Source organism: Platichthys flesus, chromosome 10 (assembly GCF_949316205.1).
Source record: "Platichthys flesus chromosome 10, fPlaFle2.1, whole genome shotgun sequence".
Classification (NCBI taxonomy): Eukaryota; Metazoa; Chordata; class Actinopteri; order Pleuronectiformes; family Pleuronectidae; genus Platichthys; species Platichthys flesus.
In genome coordinates, this window is record NC_084954.1 from 19,569,603 (window position 1) to 19,590,609 (window position 21,007).

The 21,007-nt window shown below is 42.1% G+C and overlaps 1 protein-coding gene across 1 annotated transcript; it reads right to left on the reverse strand.

Moving 5' to 3' along the window:
- Nucleotides 1–401: 401 nt before the first annotated feature.
- Nucleotides 402–14,997, reverse strand: LOC133961600 (F-box only protein 33). Its single transcript, XM_062396817.1, has 6 exons — nucleotides 14,451–14,997; nucleotides 12,448–12,558; nucleotides 11,740–11,900; nucleotides 11,416–11,624; nucleotides 11,002–11,299; nucleotides 402–9,518 (listed from the first exon to the last, which is right to left on the reverse strand). The coding sequence occupies exons 1-6, from the start codon at nucleotides 14,891–14,893 to the stop codon at nucleotides 9,253–9,255; spliced, it is 1,488 nt and encodes a 495-aa protein (XP_062252801.1). The 5' UTR covers nucleotides 14,894–14,997; the 3' UTR covers nucleotides 402–9,252.
- Between the last annotated feature and the right edge of the window lie 6,010 nt (nucleotides 14,998–21,007).

Consider the following 21,007-nt stretch of genomic DNA (forward strand, 5'->3'; position numbering starts at 1 on the left):
GCAGAATGCATGTTAGGGTGTAGGGTTAAGGATGCCATCAGGCATTTTATGTATTATAGACTTTAATAAACCTTTGCATGTACCCCCAAAAGTTCTACATGGTTAGTGAATCATCTAGTTAGGGTATCTTATTTCTTTTCCAGTGTCATCAGTAACCTTGTATTCATGTATTATCTTTAAATCCTTAGTAGATCATAGATATATCCCTATTGTATAATCAGTAATGTAAATCATATATTAGCATCAGTGAAGCAGTATGACCTATGTACAAAACTCTATCCATTAATGTTTTTTTTGGTAACGCCAAATAAAACCTCTAAACAAACAGGTGTGGCAATCTTCAGAATCGCACGTGACCCTGAACACAGAAGGTAGAGAAACAATAAGACAATGAAAGCAAATTACTTTTCAATGCTTTTATTCACTGACTAAAAGAAGATAAGCATTCATTCAACATTGATTCAAATCATCGTTCAGCAAGTTGACCCCACAAGTGCTCGCCACCTGCCAGTTAAGAGGTTAACACAGAGATTTGTAAAACGTCCTCTTTTTTCTCTACAACAGAACCATGGATCAACACTGTTCTCACTGATAAAATCTTCTCATGCAGACTAATCCAATAAACAGCTGGGAAGATTTCAAATCAGACTTTTATTATAAGACCTCAGTCTTTGATTCAGGTTCACGAATAAAATGTTTCTTTTAAAAGAGCACTTGTTGTGGTGGAACTCCTCGTTTCTTGGTCATAACAAGTCATGCTAATTCATGCTGCGGAGGAACCAATCAAGTGGGAGCACATCTAGTTCTGCTTGAAACTAGACTATATGTTTTAAAAGCTGTGCACAGATCCAATTTGTAGGTTTTACAACAATAATAAAAAAGGTATTTGACGTATGCTCCTTAGTTTATGAAATCTGGTCCAGCTGTATTTTGGGTAACGTCTGGTTCCCCGCTTACAGAGAGTAAAACCCGCTGCTATGTGCTCACTTGAACAAACAGTCACACAGGAACATAGCGCGCTGAATATTCAACATTAAGGATGGAAAAACCATTTTTGCAAAACACACATACACAATGACATAGCTTCTGATTTACAAAGTCTGCGTGATTTCAATAATATACTTCACGTTCATAAATTGAACCCGGACATGTGTTGCATAAGAGTATACCACGGTAATGCATTGTTGATACCTATACAAATATGCACTATGTGAGTTTATATATCTATCTATATAGTTTATATTTCTTCCTCTATGGTTTTCTAAAGATGCAGCCGGGCGCTGTCAGCACTGCTTGTGCCCCGTTGTGGCCACTAGTAAGACTGCTGTTATTGCAAACTGTCCTGATTTTAAACAAATGCACAACATTCGTACCACGATAAAACTGGGGCCATCTAGCCAGTCTCACAGAGACCAAGAGTGAGCCCGCCGTCACCGATGCTGTCGCTGGACTGGCTGACCAGAATCAAAAAGATCTTAAAACAAAATGATAAGGCCAAGTATTGTCATTGCAAGTTCTTATTAGTTGTAACATTTTCATTTCTTCTGCGTGACAGTGAGAAAGAAAAACTAAACAAAAACAAAAAGAGTGGATTATATGCATTCCTCTTGCATAGTTCGGAGGCTGGACTGGTCAGCAGGCCTGCCTGGCTAATAAGGAGGTTTGGCTCTCCAGAATCGACAAGAAAGACTTTGTTTACTCGCCAGAAACATCAGAGCTGCTGAGATCTAAAGCTATGGCGAAACCTGAAAACAGGAGAATAAGAACTTCATCTAAAACGTCTCAGTGTGGCCTGCTGCTGATGGCAGAACCTCCCTTTCACTGAGGTCATACACTTGCCTCATACACATTTATAGATCTTCATCTGTTGTTACACAGGACTGATTTCATACCAGTGTGATGCACATCCAGTGTTTTTCTCCAAGTAACAGAAACATATATCAGGATGTTTATCAGATTCTTCACATTCCCGCCTGAGTCCAGCCCTATGTGAGCTCATTCAATATCTTGCATGTTACTGGTAGTAGTCTCTGATCTTAGCCTTTCAATAAAAGACAGGAAGAGTCTTAAAACTCACATTGTGATGAGGAAACCCTGTCTCGTCATAATAACCCTTTCATAAACATTAACCTCTTCCCTGAATCTTGTTCGGGAAGGTTATAGGCTCACAACCATCTTACAACCTCTTTTCACCACTATTTTCAGCTTTACTTTCATCAACATCCTGAGAGTCAAAATCACAACAAGTTGAGTCTGAGCAGTGATTCAAGTGGAGATGAAACTGGTCATGTCTGATGTGCGTGTCTGTGGCTCTGAGCCTGTGTTTAGACTGATGCAGATCTAACAGTCTGCTGCTTTGGAACTAAACACACACAGTCACACTTCTGGCCATGTAAGTGAGATTAGTATTGGCTGTTGAGTATAAGCACACACGTGTCAAACTCTGTTGTTTGTCTTAAGGCCTGGTCGGACAGACAAACCCAGATCCCTGTAGATCTTCTGATCATGACACTGAATTCTAATAAGCCGTCAACACCAACTGTCTCAGATGGTTGACATTAAGAGGCCAGCTCTGAGGATTCAAATTCCCATCAGGCAACAGGGGGCCCTGCTATCTTCCAGGATATTCTCTATGAATGCATATAAACAGCACAAAAAACATAGCAAAGTAAAAAGAAGGACAATCAACTCAAAAGGGGCATATTGACCTGGCTGCAACCATGCACGTACACTAACTGCTGGTAATGGTCTCCTGAATAACTGAAACCCTGTCTCTGCTCCAAAGTCTTCTCCCTGTCACTTTCATGGAAGAACTCATTAAAAAATTCACTGTGTGTCAGTCTATGTGTTTACACATTATATCATTGTCATACACAAACCCCCGTCTGCATACGGTGTAAAAAAATAAGTCTAGCCCAGACGCCAGGTGCCCTTTTGTATCCATCGTGAACATTTACATTGACGTCTGCACGTATTTGTGTGTATGCTAAATACGCAGAGTGAGCCCTTCTTCCCGGGTTGTGACGTTCATTAACTGGAAGATTGATTCAACGAGCGCAGTCAGTGTGGCATGCTTTCACTTGTGACCTTTTGTGTACCCGACACAAAAGGCCCTTAAATGGCCTCGGGATGCATCGAAGCATCAAGTGAAAGCAAAGCTTGGCATTGCAGGAACGCATGTTAGAAACACAGCTGCTCTGCTCAGACCAGCTGGTGATCTGGTGTGGTTGTCAGTGCTAGCTGCATCTCTGATCCCTTCAAAATCACACCATTTGAAAATAAGTATAAAAAAATAGAGGGTTTAATTTTCTTGTAGTAGACTGTTTGCTAGTCAGATGGCCTGAGCAACCCCCTATGTGGAATGTCCTCGTTTAGCAGATCTCTAGCAGCATTTTTTTTAACAGCTTCAACAGCTCAGGACTAAATGTTTTCCATCAAACCTGACCCTGGCCAGGGGCTTGCAGGAAACAATACATACTCATCAAGCACAGGGGCCTTTGTCCTGAAACTGAGGAGAGTGTTTGGTCCCTGATGTATTCTGAGATAGATCCAGACTTCTCGTCCTCCTCGCCTTTAGTTTTACATTCACTCACTCCTCACAGTTGAACAGGTGATGGAGAAAAGACAAAGGGGGGAGGGAATATGGAAGAGAGCACACAGCAGCATAACTGTACTGCACTGTACTTTCTTTGCGATCCTACGGCAACATGTAATGTATATCCTGATTGGCATTCATGATGTGCAACAATTCTGCAAACCCTTATTAAATAACATATGTTGGATATATATGTAATTCAATACAGCCACGACAGATTAGCCAGGCCTTTGTGCACAGGTCTGCTTTGGACTTGATCTACAAGGACTATTGACTATTCGGCCAGTCCAGCAGTTTTCTCCATATAACATCAAGGCCAGTGTTTGGACACACAAAAACAGAGTGGTCGTAGTCAGAGGAGGAAACACAAGCTGCTTTCAGACGTGCATTGAGCTTTGAATAACCTCCTGACATTCTCCGGAGGGGCTGTAAATGAGAAGGCAAATGAGAGGCTGCAGAGTTTCTTAGGTGAGCCCTCTAGTAAAACTCTGGAGGAAGTCTGAATGAGCCGATATGCGATCAGATAAGGTGATTCTCCGCAGGATTCACCGCGATTGAGTGGGCGTATTGAAGACATTTTGAACACGCAACTGAGTGAGAGAAAAACCAAAAGGAGTACAAATATCTCAGGATGAAAAGCGGCACCATACACTTAGAAGAGGGATAGGCAGACAAAGACATTAAAAGAGCTTTTGGTTTAAGGGCCTACGCTAGAGTCAATGTGCTGCAAACAAAAATATGATCTCCGCGGTAGAATTTCTACATTATGTTCGGCCCCTTCCTGCACAACATCTCACCTGAACGCTATGAAGATTTCTGTGTTGTTGTGAATGCACCTAAGCGGAGAATGTCCTGCTGCGCTGTTCATGTGTGAAAGGCAACCTCCGGAGAAAGTCCTCATCCAATTGTGTGGACATCCTCTAAAACGGCTCAAGAGAGGAGTGGAACCACAAGTAGTAAAGAGAAAAGGAAGGTAAGGATTAGAATACTGGACCAGCCTCCTGCCAGTGTGTGTGTGCGGGCACTTCTGTTAGACTTGTGTCTGGTTTAAGTTTGTTCCACTGTGGTCTTTGGCAGCTTAAAACACATCTAGGAGAGGAGAACAGATCCAGTGACTCCTAATATTCATTGAGCGAGTTAGCGGCCTGAGCTTTTGTTATTTACCGTCCTCCTCTGCGCTTTGAAAACCGATTGTACCCTGAGAACGAAACAATTTCAGTTCCTGTTTCCTGCTGCAGTATAAGTGATAAGACTGTGCTAGTGACACGAGCAAGCCAAAACCCTCACCCTTTAAATACATACACACACGCACACAGAAAACATACAACGGCTACACTGCTGATATCTTCTTCACAAACACATTCAAAACATTGTATTTGCACATTTTCTACTGGATATACTTTTCACATGAAATCTTGCACAAAAGAAATCCAGGCACACTCTGAGAAAAATGTATACACGTGTGCTGAAAGCTCTAGCTACTGTAACGTTGCCTCCTTAAAGAGCAGACTAACAAATCACAGCAACGACTAATACACAACACAAAGCCAGTAACTTGGGATGAGCAAAGAGAAACTCCAGAGGCTTTCAGGCACAACATGGCTCATCTGTAGTGATTCGCGATGACGCATAGGGATCAGGGACAGGTTGTTTTCCCACTGGCAGTATTTTTCAACATGTTATGCGGATTCCTCTCCTAATGTGTCAAACCTTAAAGTCATTTGCCTGTGGTATCAACTCTTCTTTCTCTGCACAGCATTATTTCCACATCATCTCACGAAACGTTGGGTGTTTTGGTGAGGAAACAAACTAATAGAAGTAATATATATTAAAAAAAGAGACATTATTCTGCAATTATCTATGTACTCCTCTGCATTCTGTGGCCTAAAGGTTCTTAAAACATTACTATATAACAAATAGTTAACCATCAATTTTTGATAAATAATGTTTCCATATGGAAAGAGACTATGATAAGAAGACAATTTATTTTAATACATTCTTCAATGAAAATATTATAAAAGGAGATGAAACTTTAAATCCATTCTAGCAGAATCTGGTAAAACCACAGCCCCTCATTTTATTCTTGGTAGAAACATGGTCATAGGGGCTCAAACAGTGATAGCTGACTACTTGTGAGGAGCCAATAATATACGGAGACATGAGAAGACAGCGAACAAAGGCGGATACACACGGCAGATAGGGATGGAGCCTGTAAAATCAGCTTGTTAATATCCGTTTGTAAAAGTCTATTTACTTTGCTGAGCCGTCTAGCTTGACATTACATTCTACCATTAAACTGCCGTGATTTCAGTTATCATCAGCTGACGACAATAAACAACACAAAGCAATAAACTCGAGCTATACAATGAGGACGAGGGGAAAACAGTGGCCAAAGGGAGGAGGAAGATAAGATAAAACCCGAATATATTTGAATGTCTTCATTTTGGTGTTGCTCTCCCTTCTGAATGTACAGCTCTACACACAAAGCCACAGACAGCCTTTAAAAGAAACTCTTGGTACCAAAGTGCATTCATCCTGAGAAATGGACCAAGGACGAGAGACATTATCACGGCTGAACCATCAAGGTCCCTAAACGGAGGCTCAAACATTTGGTAGCCCATAACAAGGTGTGTTTCATCCTGAACCTGCAAGGTGCTGCCATGCTGTGAAACTCTGGTTACACATCAGTCCACGGAAAAGCCAGCCTTGTAAACTATTGGCAATGATATGGACCTTCACAGACTGCAAGGCCATTGCCTCGAGCTCCGACTGAACTGAGCTTTTGAGATGGTAACTTTTCTAAAAGCAGCTACTCATGAAAGGTAGGTGCCCAATGGCTCAATCCAACTTTACTGTTTAAATATCAACTCAGCCCAGGAATCATTTCATAACACGGCGGTGGACCACAGCTGTCCCACCACTGAAGCTTCAGATCAGGGCCCATTCTTTCACAGGTGACACAGAAACTCTATATCTCTCCAAAGCACAAGATGTTCTGTCAACATTGCCTGGCTTAACTCGTGATCATGGCGCGCTAGCACTTCTGCTGAGCAATATTTATATCAGTATTAGATCAAACAGCATCCACTCTGTGATTTTAAACAGGTAGACAGTAACTGGGCTCAGCAGGGCTTCTATCGACAGTTTGGACTCCTCCTCTTTCTGCCCCCCCCCCCATCATCCACTGGAGATATAATACGTGCAATGAGCAAGATTGGTTTTCACCATTCTTTAGTCTTTATCAACCTTAATCTTTGAAAACAAATGTATGATTAGGTTTGTTGACCCTCCCCGAGGCAGAGTGTGGGTTCATCAGATGGCAGATACACAACATCATCAATAACAACATCAACAGGATCAAGAAAACGAGGGGCTGTTTCCAAGGCAACTGTGACTCAAGAGGAAATAAGAAGAAAAAAAAGAGGAATATTTCTCACATTAACTCAACTGATTGTTTCACACACCCCATGCAACAACATCACCACCACCACCACTGAGACCGTGGTCATGGTGATGTTAAAAGCCTACCTGAGACTGACAGAGAATACGTTTCGCACAAAACAACCCAAAACCACATTGTGCTGTAGGTGCCTTTTTTTCAAAACAAGTGAAAAATGCAGTCTTGGCTGTAAGTGGAACCCACATTGTCAAAACTCACTTATTCAACAACCCCCAACTGTTGTGGCGAGAAATTAATTTTGCTGCAAATATAACTATACACTTCGCCTCAAATAAAATAACAACTGGCCAACAGAATGAGAGTAAAGTTACATTCAGTGCCTTTCCTTTTCCCAGTTATTATTCATGAAATGTTTTCCTCCAGGAGAACTGGTTCCTACCTACAGTGCTGCTGGCATTCACCACCACAGGAAGCGGTGCATACAGAATACTGGTGTTGTTTTAGCATGGCCTATGAGAGTAGTCTTAGAGAAATCTCAAAACATGGCTATATACAGCATTATGGAGTGAAATCCTATTTCCTCTATGGAATGTTAAAGACCTGCTTGGAGATGGTTTTAACCCCAGAGCACTTCACATTTTGACACAAACTCCTGCTCTTCTCTAAGATTTGACATACAAAGGGGCTATAGTGAAACCAGTTACACAAGTTGGAAAGTTTTGACCTCTAGAGGAAAGCAAAGGCAACCTTAATTACAGTGAATATATATATATATAAAAAAAATTACGATTTACTAGCAGCTCGCTACAGGTCAAATAGAACACAATGGGGATATGTTGTCTTGTAACAGGCTGAATTTTCATAGTTTGGCTCTGCATTGTCAGTCAGAGGACGAGGCTCTTTTTCAGTCAGCTGGTGCAATTGCCCCTGAAAAGTCAACAATTGAGCTGGGTATGAAGTGTGTTGGCGGCAAGTGTGTAACAATCTCTCTCCATAACACCATCACTAAGGCGCTCAATACACAAAAAAAACCATTAAGCTTTGAAATGCCACTCACGTTGAAATAATCTGAGGCTACATCCATACTACTACGTTTTTGTTTGAAAACTCTTTTTCTGATCATCCAGACTAAATTGTGGCCCCAGAGTTTTCAAACTAAAACGTGGCCAGCAGCGTCTAAAACTCAAGAGAAGTCTGGACGCCAGGCGTATAAATAGCAGAGTTGGTGGACAACGTATTAATGTGGATGTAGCCTGACTCATGGCACTGACATGGCTGTTGCTGAAAACTGCATTAAAACTGACTAGCATCAACCTCAGTCCGCCATTTTGTGATGGACATTCCCACCCTACTGGCAAGGCTCTCGTACTAGTGGACACGCGCACATGGTGCTCTTTCAGATTGACAGAACAAATAGTGAAGGCTGCATTACCCAGGAAGTGATTGATCATTTTGTTTACGAACTCCTGGTTTTGCTGGAGTGGAGCAGACAGTCTGACACAGAGCAAATGGATAAAAAAAAGAAAATAAAAATAGTTTCACGACTTAAACTAGTAGTATGTGTCTGAATACACACTTCCTCTTCAAATCATCTTGCCCCATCAGTCGTAACTGAGCAGGATGATTATATATCTGGATTGAAATTCAGACAAAGCCTATACAGGCAAGGGATCTCAGAGGAGAAACAAGATTATACAGAGCACAGGGAGAGATGGAAAACAGTTAAATGGAAGAAAAAAAAAAAAACATTATACAGAGGCTCTGCAGGTTTTCAAGGTGAAGAAGGGACATTGAGTTTTGAATACTTGTGGACAAGACCAGACCAGCCTGGGCCATGCCAGACATCAGAGCATGTGAAGCAGCAGGATGACCCCTCTTAGCAGACACATTAAAAATTGTCACGACTCGAGTGTGGCCATTGGATAGAGGATTAAATGCCAATTATAATATCCAGTTTTATTTGGACATTCTTAATTGGATAATTTATTCAGTAAATACTATGCCAGTGGATGACTATGAAATCTGCGGGAAATGGTAATAAATGTTGGTGTGCTAAAACCCCTGTGAATTAAACACGAAAAATTAAAATAATCAGCTCACATCAATTCACAAGAAAAAACTTTATAGATTAGGTTTAGTTTTCTCACAGGGGTCTGCTCTTTGCCTGGTTCAGAGGTCTGAGCTGAGCTGGGCCTGGTGGGTCAGGTCTGGTCTTGACAACAGATTAGACTAAAATGTGTTGGAGTTAACCCCTTGCCTACATGCCCATGCTGAAAGCCTGTAGCTCACGGTGGAATTGCTGGGTGGGTTCAGACAAAACCAGGCTAGAATCCAGGCAAGGGTGCCAGACGCGGCCGAGGCCCAGGGAGACCTCCTTGACCAGGTTGTGGACCGGGTCGCCTTCCATGCACACCGTCTGGTCGGGGTCAAAGTCGATGCTCTCCTCAGAGACGGTCAGGATGCGAAGACTGGAACCTCGTAGCCGAGAGATGGCCACCAAGTTATGGGACCAGACAGTGTAACCTACAGATAAAGATGAGGGAAGTTGAATACCATTAAGCACTGTGTAAAATACAGCTCTACAACTACAAAACATGAATTGTTAAATCATAATTAAATGAATAAAATATCAATCTGAGTGTACTTTAATTAGAACCTGTCATTTTCCTTTATTTATAATTTGCTTATGTCAATAGATCAGCCCTGAAACAACTTTGACCTAATTCCCTACAAACACAATGCCTGTAGGTTAAGAAAGGAACTTTAACATAACAGAACCAAGCAATTCTGTTAATGTTTGAGATGCTGCCTCCCACAAGAGGAACTGCAGTCCCTCAGTAATGACGCAAATGCTCTCTGTCATCAGGCCTAATGATTTAAACAACCAAATGATGTGTTTCTCCTCCCCACAATACCTGCTCAGCAACAAACATGATGGCGTAATTGAGCCAGTTATTTGCCTCAGCAGAGGGTTGCGACCAAAAAATATCTAAAAGGAGAAGTAACGTTGGGCATAAATGTCTCCACTAGCCAAAGAAACAACTGCTTAAGAATACACATTTTACTCAATATTTGACGGATGTGTGACACCAGACAAGACAAAGTCATTACCTCATAGTATTTTGGTGTGGAATGAAGATTAATTGATAAGAATAAAACAACCACTGTAGGTCTCCTTAGCTTTAAGCTATCACATATACAATTGATTACAGCACTGATCCTCAGATCTATCGAACCAAGTCTGAACCAATGGTTACCCTATATAATATGTAACCAATGTAACCATTACTGCATGCCATCGAACATAGGCCCTGCACAGACGATAACAAACCTCTGTTAATTAGAGTTGGGGACTATTCACATTTGAACCCACACCAGTACCTGGAATTCGGTACAGGTACCCAATGGTACTTTTTCCCAGTACTTTAGTCTCTCTCTGACTAACAAAAAGGTCTGACTAGGGTTTTTCGTGCAAAGATAATTGCGACACAATGCTGAACATTCGTTACAGTTCGTCTCTCGTACTGAAAGGAACACACAGAAGCGCACGCGTCCAAACATGTAAGAATAGGTCCAAAACACTGTAAGCAAACATAGTGGAGCTGTGCATGGCTCCCTGGGTGTCAGCTTTGGTGGAGCTGTGGCCGGGCAGCGCTCATTCTGATGGTCCCTGGGTCGGTGCCCTGGTGCCGTGCATGGCTCCCTGGGTTTCTTCGCCATTGACTCGCTAATGCTCTGACTGTGTGGACTGATCAGAAATGATTGTTTGGATCACGTTCCAGGGGTGAGTCACATGGTCTTGCTTTCTCTCTCTTTATCTACCATATACTCTCTCTTTCACACACAATACATACTCTCTCAGGAAATTTGGCACAGATTAATTTAATGTAAATCGGTACCCAGTAGTACAGACGTAATTCGGTTCGTACCCTTAAAAGTACTGAGTTTAGTACACAACCCTACTTTCAAATTAGTGTATATTCCACTTACAACAAGCTCAACTCACCATGTATCACCAGTACAGCCAGCTGACTACATCTCCATGCTAAAAGGACCAGTGGGTCTTCGTTGCGATTGATGCTGAGGTCAGGGAAGTCGGGGTCATCCCTCAGGAGCAGGAAGTGAGTCAGCGTTTTGTTGTACTGCTGAGAGATGAGCTCCAATGTGCCATCAGTCACCACTGTGCTGTAACTGTCGAGGTGGAGGCGCACCAGCGGAAGGCTTGGTTTTAGGACCCTAAGGAGCTCCGAGCTGTCGACCTCTAGGGCCATGATGTAGACTCGCAGGTTGGCACTCACACGGACCTGAGGATGATCGGGTTATCTTGACTGATGAATTCAATGATAAGTTGAAATGTTCTACAAACCCCCATGCCTTGTCATCAAACACAACAACTGTTACATAGAAAATCATAGATTACCAGTGCCTTCCAATCGTCCTCTGTAGCAGTCTCTTCTAACGATTTGAACTCCAGGGCGGCGCCATTGAGCAGCAGGGAGAGGCGATGCAGTGGAGTACGGCTTGGAGATGCCAGAAGACCACAAAGCTCAGATGTCAAGTCAGAGAAATCCAGCGCCAAAGAATTAAGATTAGAGAGCCGATCTAACTCTGATGGTGAGATGAGGGGGCCTGAAGACAGTTTCAAGAAATGTGACATGTTATGTAAAAAATCTGGCTGTAATTTTCGAAACCATTTAATCAACTTGGAAGCCCCAAGCTTGTGAAATACCAGACAAACACATACCTAGCTGGTGGTCCAGTAAACTGAGGTGCTGCAAGGTCTCAGCTGAAGGATTAGACATGCAGGCTAAGGAGCAGGGAGTCACGAGACCAAGCATGAAGCTGCAGGACAACCATCTCAGCTGCCGGCTGTTGGATAGCAACTCCATGAACAACTGCTGGATCCTGCAGATAGCACAGGGGACCGGTTAATGAACAGAGGTAGGGGGAGATTATCTACAAATAACTTTATCAGCATGATTTCAGCTTCCTACAAGGTCAGACAAGGACACAACCAGAGATTTGTCCATTCCAAATCAAATGAAAGACAAGTTTCCTCGTAAAGAATACACCTCAGGGGTAAAGAAGGAAAAACAAGACCAACCAAACATTAAGGTTTACGAAAGAAACCAACAGTTCTGGTTATGAATGAGAAGAGATGTATTACAAAAGGAATGGCCATTAAGAGTACCAACCATCTGTGGGCATCCAACAATATGTGTACGTTTAAAAGTTTTATAAAGTTGAAGAATATTTAGAACAACATCAAGGAAGTAACGAGATAGATGCTCCAATACTGATACCAGCATCGCAAATGCTGATGAAAGTGCCGGCTCGGGCATCTACAAGTACTTAAGTTGATGTACTGATCCGATACGACCTCTTTGAATATTAGTTTTACCCAGATAAAATCGGCAGTACGATTTTTCATCAGAAATTTGTTTTTACTTACTCGTTGATCTTTTTGTCCCCCTGGTGGATCTGGTGCAGGTTTGAGCTGTCTAATAGTCCCTCCTGCTGGAGAATACAGGTGTCTCCATACAAAGTCAGCTTTTTCAGGTTTCTAGAGAACGAAAGAGTCAATGTTAGAAACACAGAAATATAACAAACTGAAAAAAAACTTTCAATGCTAGATTGATCCATGACTGTCTTGTGGTGATGGGATCATAACAACTGCCACGTGTGTCGACATCTTGACGTTGCCCTCAAAATTACTCAGTAGTCATCTCTACAATATTACGTAATATTATGTATTCAGCACTTGCTGGTTAAATGTCCACTGCATCCATGCACACATAAATACACGTATAACAATATGATCAGTTGCAGCTGGTAAGGACGTGACGTCTAGATGATCAATTATGAATAATAATTTAAAAAAAAAGCTCAACCTTTCTGTACCGGTATCATCCATCCATTTTTTTAAGTTGTTGGTCAGGCTGGTATAAGCTGTGTATCTGGTTGGATCAGACACTGCACTTAGAGGATGTCTGGTAATCTTGGAGTCGGGTGTGAGCATTTCCAAACCAAACTACTTTATGTGGCAAAATGTACGTATTTTGTTTGTCTCATCCAACCCTGGTTCTGTACATCGCTGAGTTGCCAGCAAAGTATTATGTCTGCTCTGCTGTCTTGATCCCATTCTTTGTACATGCTCTGTATAGTAACAATCTATGTGATAAAAGTTGCAGCTTTAAAGACCGTTTAGTTAAGCTATGGTTAAGCATCATCCACCACATGCAGCCACACACAACATGGGACTACCCAGTAGGTATTGTGAAAATTGTTTTTGATGCAGGCCACTTCCTGTAAATGAGCTGAGAGCTAGGCCTTACATGATTCTAAGACAGACGTGTACAGCAGCTACTTAGTGAGGAAAACCCCCATTAAATGGAAAAGTGTCTTGTCTCATTGTTTTGAACATGAACCAGCACATGTAGAGTGGGAGCAATGCATTTGCTGAAAGTAACACACACTGCATCACATCACATAGGACATTTATGAACATTTTCACTGATTTCCCAGGGAGCAATTCATAGTTATGAAAACTTCAGAAAGATTAGTGGGACTGGTATAAGCAACTGTTTGGCCTTAGCGGAGGTTTGCACGCTATTGCGTGCTATTTTAGTTTTGGAATGGAAACATCTCATTAAGAAGGATTCAGACAAAAGAAGTGGTTTCAGCCCCCTCAGCAGGACTAAGACATTGACTGGACAGCTGTGGATGACTGATATTTCAATACTACAAAGGACTGTAGAGCATAATAGAGAAGGTGGGAGAAGGCCTCACAGAGGTTTTGCTGTAAAATCAGAAATCTTGACAAGAGTTAAGTTTGACAGAATGTTAACAGCAGAAATGATCCATGAGGCCAGGTATAATCTAGACACCTTATAGCTGATCAGACAATACAATGTGCAACGACATACTAGAGCTAAATTTATGTACACACTGTATATGTGTGTGTGTCAGTGCTGATATCAGCAAGTCACAGCCAACAAAGCCTTCTCTGGCCACCACCAGTTCAGCATTGTACCAGCTGGTATGTAAAGACCAGTGTAACATGGAATACACAACCAGCAACAAAAGAAACGCAGGCGAGCATTAGCCTTGTCATGGAAACTGACGCCTCCATCACGTGTACAGTATTATTTGAAGTCAGTAAATGTAAAAACTGGACATTAAAAGATAATATTTCAAAATGTGTTCCAAACCATAAAGATAGCAGTGGTTGCTAGCTGCACTGCAAAGACATGACCTGATTACGTAACGGCTAATGTCAGGGTTTGTTTATAGCAAACCAAGCTAGCTAGCTGGTAGCTTACTGCGACGCAACAAATGGTGAAATGTTACCTCACGATTCACTTTCTTTGAATTCAACATTCACACAATTCATTGAAATGAACCAAAACAAAAACACAAAAGAAATAGTTTTTTTGACAGCGAATGTAACGGTACCTGTTATTGCGGATGCTGGTGACCACACACAGCACCTGGTCCAAGTAGGTGGCCATGGCGTCCCTCCATCGCTCGGAAAGCTGCGGGTCGCCGTCCGGACGGCTCGGCTGGTCCATCCTGGCGGACGACGGGTCGTTGCTCAGGGGGCTGAGGTAGCCTTCTACCGGTGCGAGTTCCAGCTGCAGCTCCCTCACGAAATAACCGAACTTCCGCATTAGGAACTCCAGCCTGGGGTTCTCCTCGGAACCGGAGCCCCCGCCGAGCCGCCCGCCACCTATCCGCAGCTTGAGCTCGGTCCACAGCGCCGGGTAGAAGAGACACTCCCTCCACCGACAACACACGGCCGAGGCCCGGAGCTTGTCTCGGTCGGACAGAAAGGAGAATATATGGACGATAAGCTCGCTTGGTAAAGCCATGGCTCCGACACCCCCACACAGAGCCATGGCGAGGTAAGAGAGGTGCTGTCTGAAAACCAAGCGGATAAAAATGAAACGTTACAAGGGTTTTTAAAATGGGCCCAGTAGCGGCCGATCAGCGCTTCTTCTCCTCGCTGAAAACAACTAGTGTTTTCAGCTTCGCCTTCAATAGTATTGGACCATACCACCTTCTGTCTAAACAAGGGGATCACACCGCGACTCATTAATATAACAGAACCATTTATCGATGGAGACGTTCAAGTATTTCACTTTGACAGAATTAACGTTATATTTGTGAACAATATTCATGCGTTTGGGACATTTTTTTTACATATAAAGTTGCATTTATATGTTGTCAAGTGAATGGTTCAGTCCTGATGTGCTGTTATTTTTGCCATACTGCCGTGCTTCGCGGGAGGGCGCTGTCTCTCCACATCCAGAAAAGTCGAGCCCACACGTGATTTTTATTTTGGAGTTGGTTCCCATTCAGACACACCCCCTCATACAGTGCTGCAGAGGGAGAGCACAAGATGGATGGATGGATGGATGGATGGATAGATGGATAGATGGATAGATGGATAGATGGATAGATGGATAGATAGATAGATAGATAGATAGATAGATAGATAGATAGATAGATAGATAGATAGATAGATAGATAGATAGATAGATAGATAGATAGATAGATAGATAGATAGATAGATAGATAGATAGATAGATAGATAGATAGATAGATAGATAGATAGATAGATGGATGGATGGATGGATGGATGGATGGATGGATGGATGGATGGATGAATAGACAGATGGATAGATATGACCATTCACCAATGATTGAAAGTAGCTGAATGTGTGTGTTTAAAACAAATAATTTTATCATATTATTAGACCTTAAGAAACGAAGTACGTTTTAAATAGCACTGAAATGTTTGAACAAAACAAACAACATGTAGCATGTAGAGAGTTTCATGATCAGATGTGGAAATTGTGTGTGGCGCACGCCTGGCTATCATGCACATGTCTAATTGGACTCCATCTAAGGCGAGAGACAGAGCCATGGCAACACTTTGGATCTGCTGGGCCAATTCTCCAGACATAACATCCCTCAGCATGGGCTTCCCTGCCTGTTCATCAGTAAGTGCACATGGTTGGCACATTTATATAAACACTTTTTCGTTCTTTTGAAAATTAAATAACAAAAAATTGTAAGTAGAACATTTTTTGATAAATTGAGGCTTAAGATAGGAGGTCATATGTTAAAGATACTTAAACTTGATGTATAAAGATATACAAAGACCTAGTAGAAAATAAATAATGGACATTATAGTTAAGACAATGTCATCATCTAATGAAATGTGGCCAAACCTCAAGGAAACATTCCACGACTCCAAACAATATTTCGAAACAAAAGGGTGGAAATTACAGTGAGTTTATCTCAATTATTTTCAAGGTTAGTATTCTTCATTGTCCTCATTCAAGTCATTTGTATTGGCTTTAAGATGAGCTTAAGTTAAATATTGCAAAAATTCAGTTGGTTCAGGACATTTATTTTCCTATTATTTTTCTGTAACTGCTCATATGGCGGTGGAATCATGCAAGGACCTGGTGAAATTCCAAGTTCACAAGCATGGATGGTACTATATGTCCAAACATCTTTGTCTAGTGTCTAGTTTGTAAAAGTCTATTTGTGTTTTGGAATACTGTTTTCCCAATAACACTTTTTATTTCATGATTTTAAATTCGGCCAGTTCAATATGCTCCTGTTAGCAGCGTCAACAACACAGTAAATCAGAATTCAGAATCAAACATCTAGAATTTGCTGCTGTGGAGGAAAACACATCAGTATCTAAAGCACATTTCCCACTGGTCAAAAAACCTGCATCTGGCTATTGTCTGCAATGGATATGGATTCATTAAGCATTCACTCCTGGGTCAAATAACTGATTTTTTCTATTATCTCTGGCTCCAATGGGCAGTGATGGGAACAGGACACCTAGATGAACACGCACATTTGGCAAGGCAGCAAGATGAGAGAGCTTCACAGTTTTCGGTGCATTCATGATGTCGAACACTATGCACCAGGGGAAATAAAAAACAGAAAGGCAGGCTACTCTACTGACGAGGTCAATCATCTCCTTTTTTTTTTACCGGTGCTCAAAAAACCTGTGTATACCTGGTAATTCTGGAATAATTGTGTTATCCCTGGTTTTACTAGGTTACATATTCATGCTAGCTAGACAAGGTTGGATGTTTCCTCCTGATCAAAGTAAATAGCCCCAGTAGTCAGTCTAGCCTGCCAAGTTTCCTCATGGTTGATGAGATCATCTTTTTAGCAGAAAGACAGGTTTGCTGAAGTGTCCTTGAGCAACATTTGATCTCATTTGCTGACTGATCCTGCTCCATTACCTGAGGACAAAGCACTCCTCTCCTCTTCAGAAATTACAAAAGCACACAACAATTCAATCTTATGTTGTTGAATACCAGAGTGCAGGGAGAGATCTGCCAAAACAATTAATCTGCACGACCCATTTGAGAGATCATCTGTTTTATCTCCACCTGCTGAGCCTGACAGCAGCTGCTGTGGCTGTCATGCTGACACCTTAATGATGCTCAACACTCTACTCTGTTGTAAAGATAAGTGCTTTGTGTCTGTAAAACTGGTAACCAAGAAATGTTGATTGCAGCCAAAAGTAAGTGGTGAAAATTGAGTTAGTGCAGACAACAATAAAAAAGCTAAATGAACCCTGTTTACTATGCATGGCAGTGAAGGCATTTCACTTGATGTTTTCCCTAGTTCACCAGTTGGCTTCCTTTGTCGCTAATCAATGACATCCTCACAAACTCTATGTCGATGCTCTGATTACTTGCATACGTTTTGGTGTCCCTCTCTGAATACTCATGAATTGTTTTGCTTTCTATGGATAAACGCCCCTGCACTATGAATATCACTGGCAGTATTAATGCTAGTATAACAATAATAACTAGGGCTACGTTGTAGCACTTGCGGGCCCGAGCACCCGCACGTTGAAGCCTGTTGCGGTCGGTGGAGAGAGCGATCGATGACCAAGCGCACATCATCGATCGAGCATGCACTTCTCCACGTTGCATGCGTTTTGCGCTCTGCGGCAGTAGGTTTGCCAGTAGGTGGCGCCATCACTATTATTACGCACAGACATATATATCTGTTCATGTAGGCGCTCTGATGTAGCGTGAGCAATTTTGTGTCAATTGGACAATGTTAACACAACTTAATTTTCACACTGATCAGTAGGTGGCGCTATGACCCTGAACTAATATTTATATGTGGAGCTGTTCAGAGCAGTATTGTGATCATAGGTCAGTAGTTTGGAGCCGGTTGGATAATGCAGAGTGGATTAACAAAGTACTTCCTGTTTCCTGGCGAATCAGTAGGTGGCGCTATGACACTGAGGAAATATTGACACATAGAGCTGTTCAGGCTTGGACTCTGACCATGTGACAGAAGTTTTGTAGTGATAGGACAATGCACAGTGGAGTTATGATAACATCGTGTCCTTTGGCGAAGGAAAATCCTTCGCCGCACATCAATGTTTACACGGTTTGAGGAAACGTCACAATTCTGACCATGATCTAATGACTTGACTGATCTGATTTGAGCTGTATATTGTAAATCAGCCAGGAGCAGTTCATCAAAGTATAAAACATGTCACTTCCTGTAGCCACCAGGGGGCGCTGTAATTTCAAGTCATAATTTCTGTGTAGATGTCATCAGGATGGCACCCTTGTCTTACATGTCTAGTTTGGACTCGATTGGACAATGTATGTCCGAGATACAGAACCTCGTGTTTTGATGGCGTTTAATCAAACTCAAGACGCCACGCCACGGTCACACGGTGTGACGAAAGGTCAATCTCTTAATCACTTTTTATCTCCATCTTGTTGTGATGGCACTGATCATAATTTGAAGTTAATCTGATGAAAGCCCTGGGACAAGTGCATCAAGTAAAAATGTGGAATATGGAAAAAAAATGGCCACTTAATCCAAAATGGCGGCCTCCCTGTTTGGTCAAGCATACCTATCCAAGATATTTTTTTGTTTGTTATGAAACGATACATGTCCCGATAGATTTGTATAAATGTCGGCCATCGTAGTGCCGGGGTTGCCCTATAGGGGGCACTGGTCAGTTTTTTTGCCACGCCCATTTCTTAAAACCATATGAATATCTTCAGGGGGGGGCTGTTGTTACACACATGTAGTTTGAGAGAGATAGAATCATGAACACTGAAGTTACAGCAATTTCGTGTTTCAAGGCGAGTTGATGAACTTTAATGCCACGCCATTCATATGGCGTTTGACGAAAAGTCACGGTAATCTTATGTCTTCATTGTCAATGTCTTGGGACCCATTTGATACAGTTTGACATGGTTGAGGTCAGTGGATGAGGAGAAATTCATCCAAGTGTAAGACAAGCAAAAAACAAGACATTTCCTGTTGCCACCAGGGGGCGCTGCGGTTTTAAGTCATCATTTATGCATAGATGTCATCAGGCGGGGACTGTTGTCTTACATGTCTAGTTTGGACTTGATTGGAACATGTATGTCCGAGATACAGATGCCCGTGTTTTGATGGCGTGTAACCAATTTTTAACGCCATGCCACGGTCACACGGTGTGATAAAAAAAAAATCCCTCAATCATTTTTTATCTCCATCTTGTTGTGATGACACTCATCTGAATTTGAAGTTGATCTGATGAAAGCCCTGGGACAAGTACGTAAAAGTAAAAATGTGGGATATTGCCAAAATGGCCACTAAAAGCAAAATGGCGGACTTCCTGTTGCGTTTTTCATAATGCTCCATGAGACTTTTTTTCATGACTGGTCACGATACACCTATATCCAGATTTTGATGAAAATCCGTTATGTGGAAACCTAGGGGCTGGTTCCAGGGGGCGCTGTAGAGCCATTTTGCCACGCCCAATTCCAATTACTCCAGAATACTAAAATATCCGCAGACCTTGAATTTCCTGCAAAGTTTCATAACTTTTTGAGCATGTCTAGACCCTGAAAAAGCCCCCCAAAGGGAAATAATAATAATAATAATAATAATAATAATAATAATAATAATAATAAAAATCCTTACAGATTCAATAGGGCCTCTCACCATTCGGTGCTCGGGCCCTAACTAGGGCTACGTTGTAGCACTTGCGGGCCCGAGCACCCGCACGTTGAAGCCTGTTGCGGTCGGTGGAGAGAGCGATCGATGACCAAGCGCACATCATCGATCGAGCATGCACTTCTCCACGTTGCATGCGTTTTGCGCTCTGCGGCAGTAGGCTTGCCAGTAGGTGGCGCCATCACTATTATTACGCACAGACATATATATCTGTTCATGTAGGCGCTCTGATGTAGCGTGAGCAATTTTGTGTCAATTGGACAATGTTAACACAACTTAATTTTCACACTGATCAGTAGGTGGCGCTATGACCCTGAACTAATATTTATATGTGGAGCTGTTCAGATCAGTATTGTGATCATAGGTCAGTAGTTTGGAGCCGGTTGGATAATGCAGAGTGGATTAACAAAGTACTTCCTGTTTCCTGGTGAATCAGTAGGTGGCGCTATGACACTGAGGAAATATTGACACATAGAGCTGTTCAGGCTTGTACTCTTATCATGTGACAGAAGTTTGGTAGTGATAGGACAATGCACAGTGGAGTTATGATAACATCGTGTCCTTTGGCGAAGGAAAATCCTTCGCCGCACATCAATGTTTACACGGTTTGAGGAAACGTCACAATTCTGACCATGATCTAATGACTTGACTGATCTGATTTGAGCTGTATATTGTAAATCAGCCAGGAGCAGTTCATCAAAGTATAAAACATGTCACTTCCTGTAGCCACCAGGGGGCGCTGTAATTTCAAGTCATAATTTCTGTGTAGATGTCATCAGGATGGCACCCTTGTCTTACATGTCTAGTTTGGACTCGATTGGACAATGTATGTCCGAGATACAGAACCTCGTGTTTTGATGGCGTTTAATCAAACTCAAGACGCCACGCCACGATCACACGGTGTGACGAAAGGTCAATCTCTTAATCACTTTTTATCTCCATCTTGTTGTGATGGCACTGATCTTAATTTGAAGTTAATCTGATGAAAG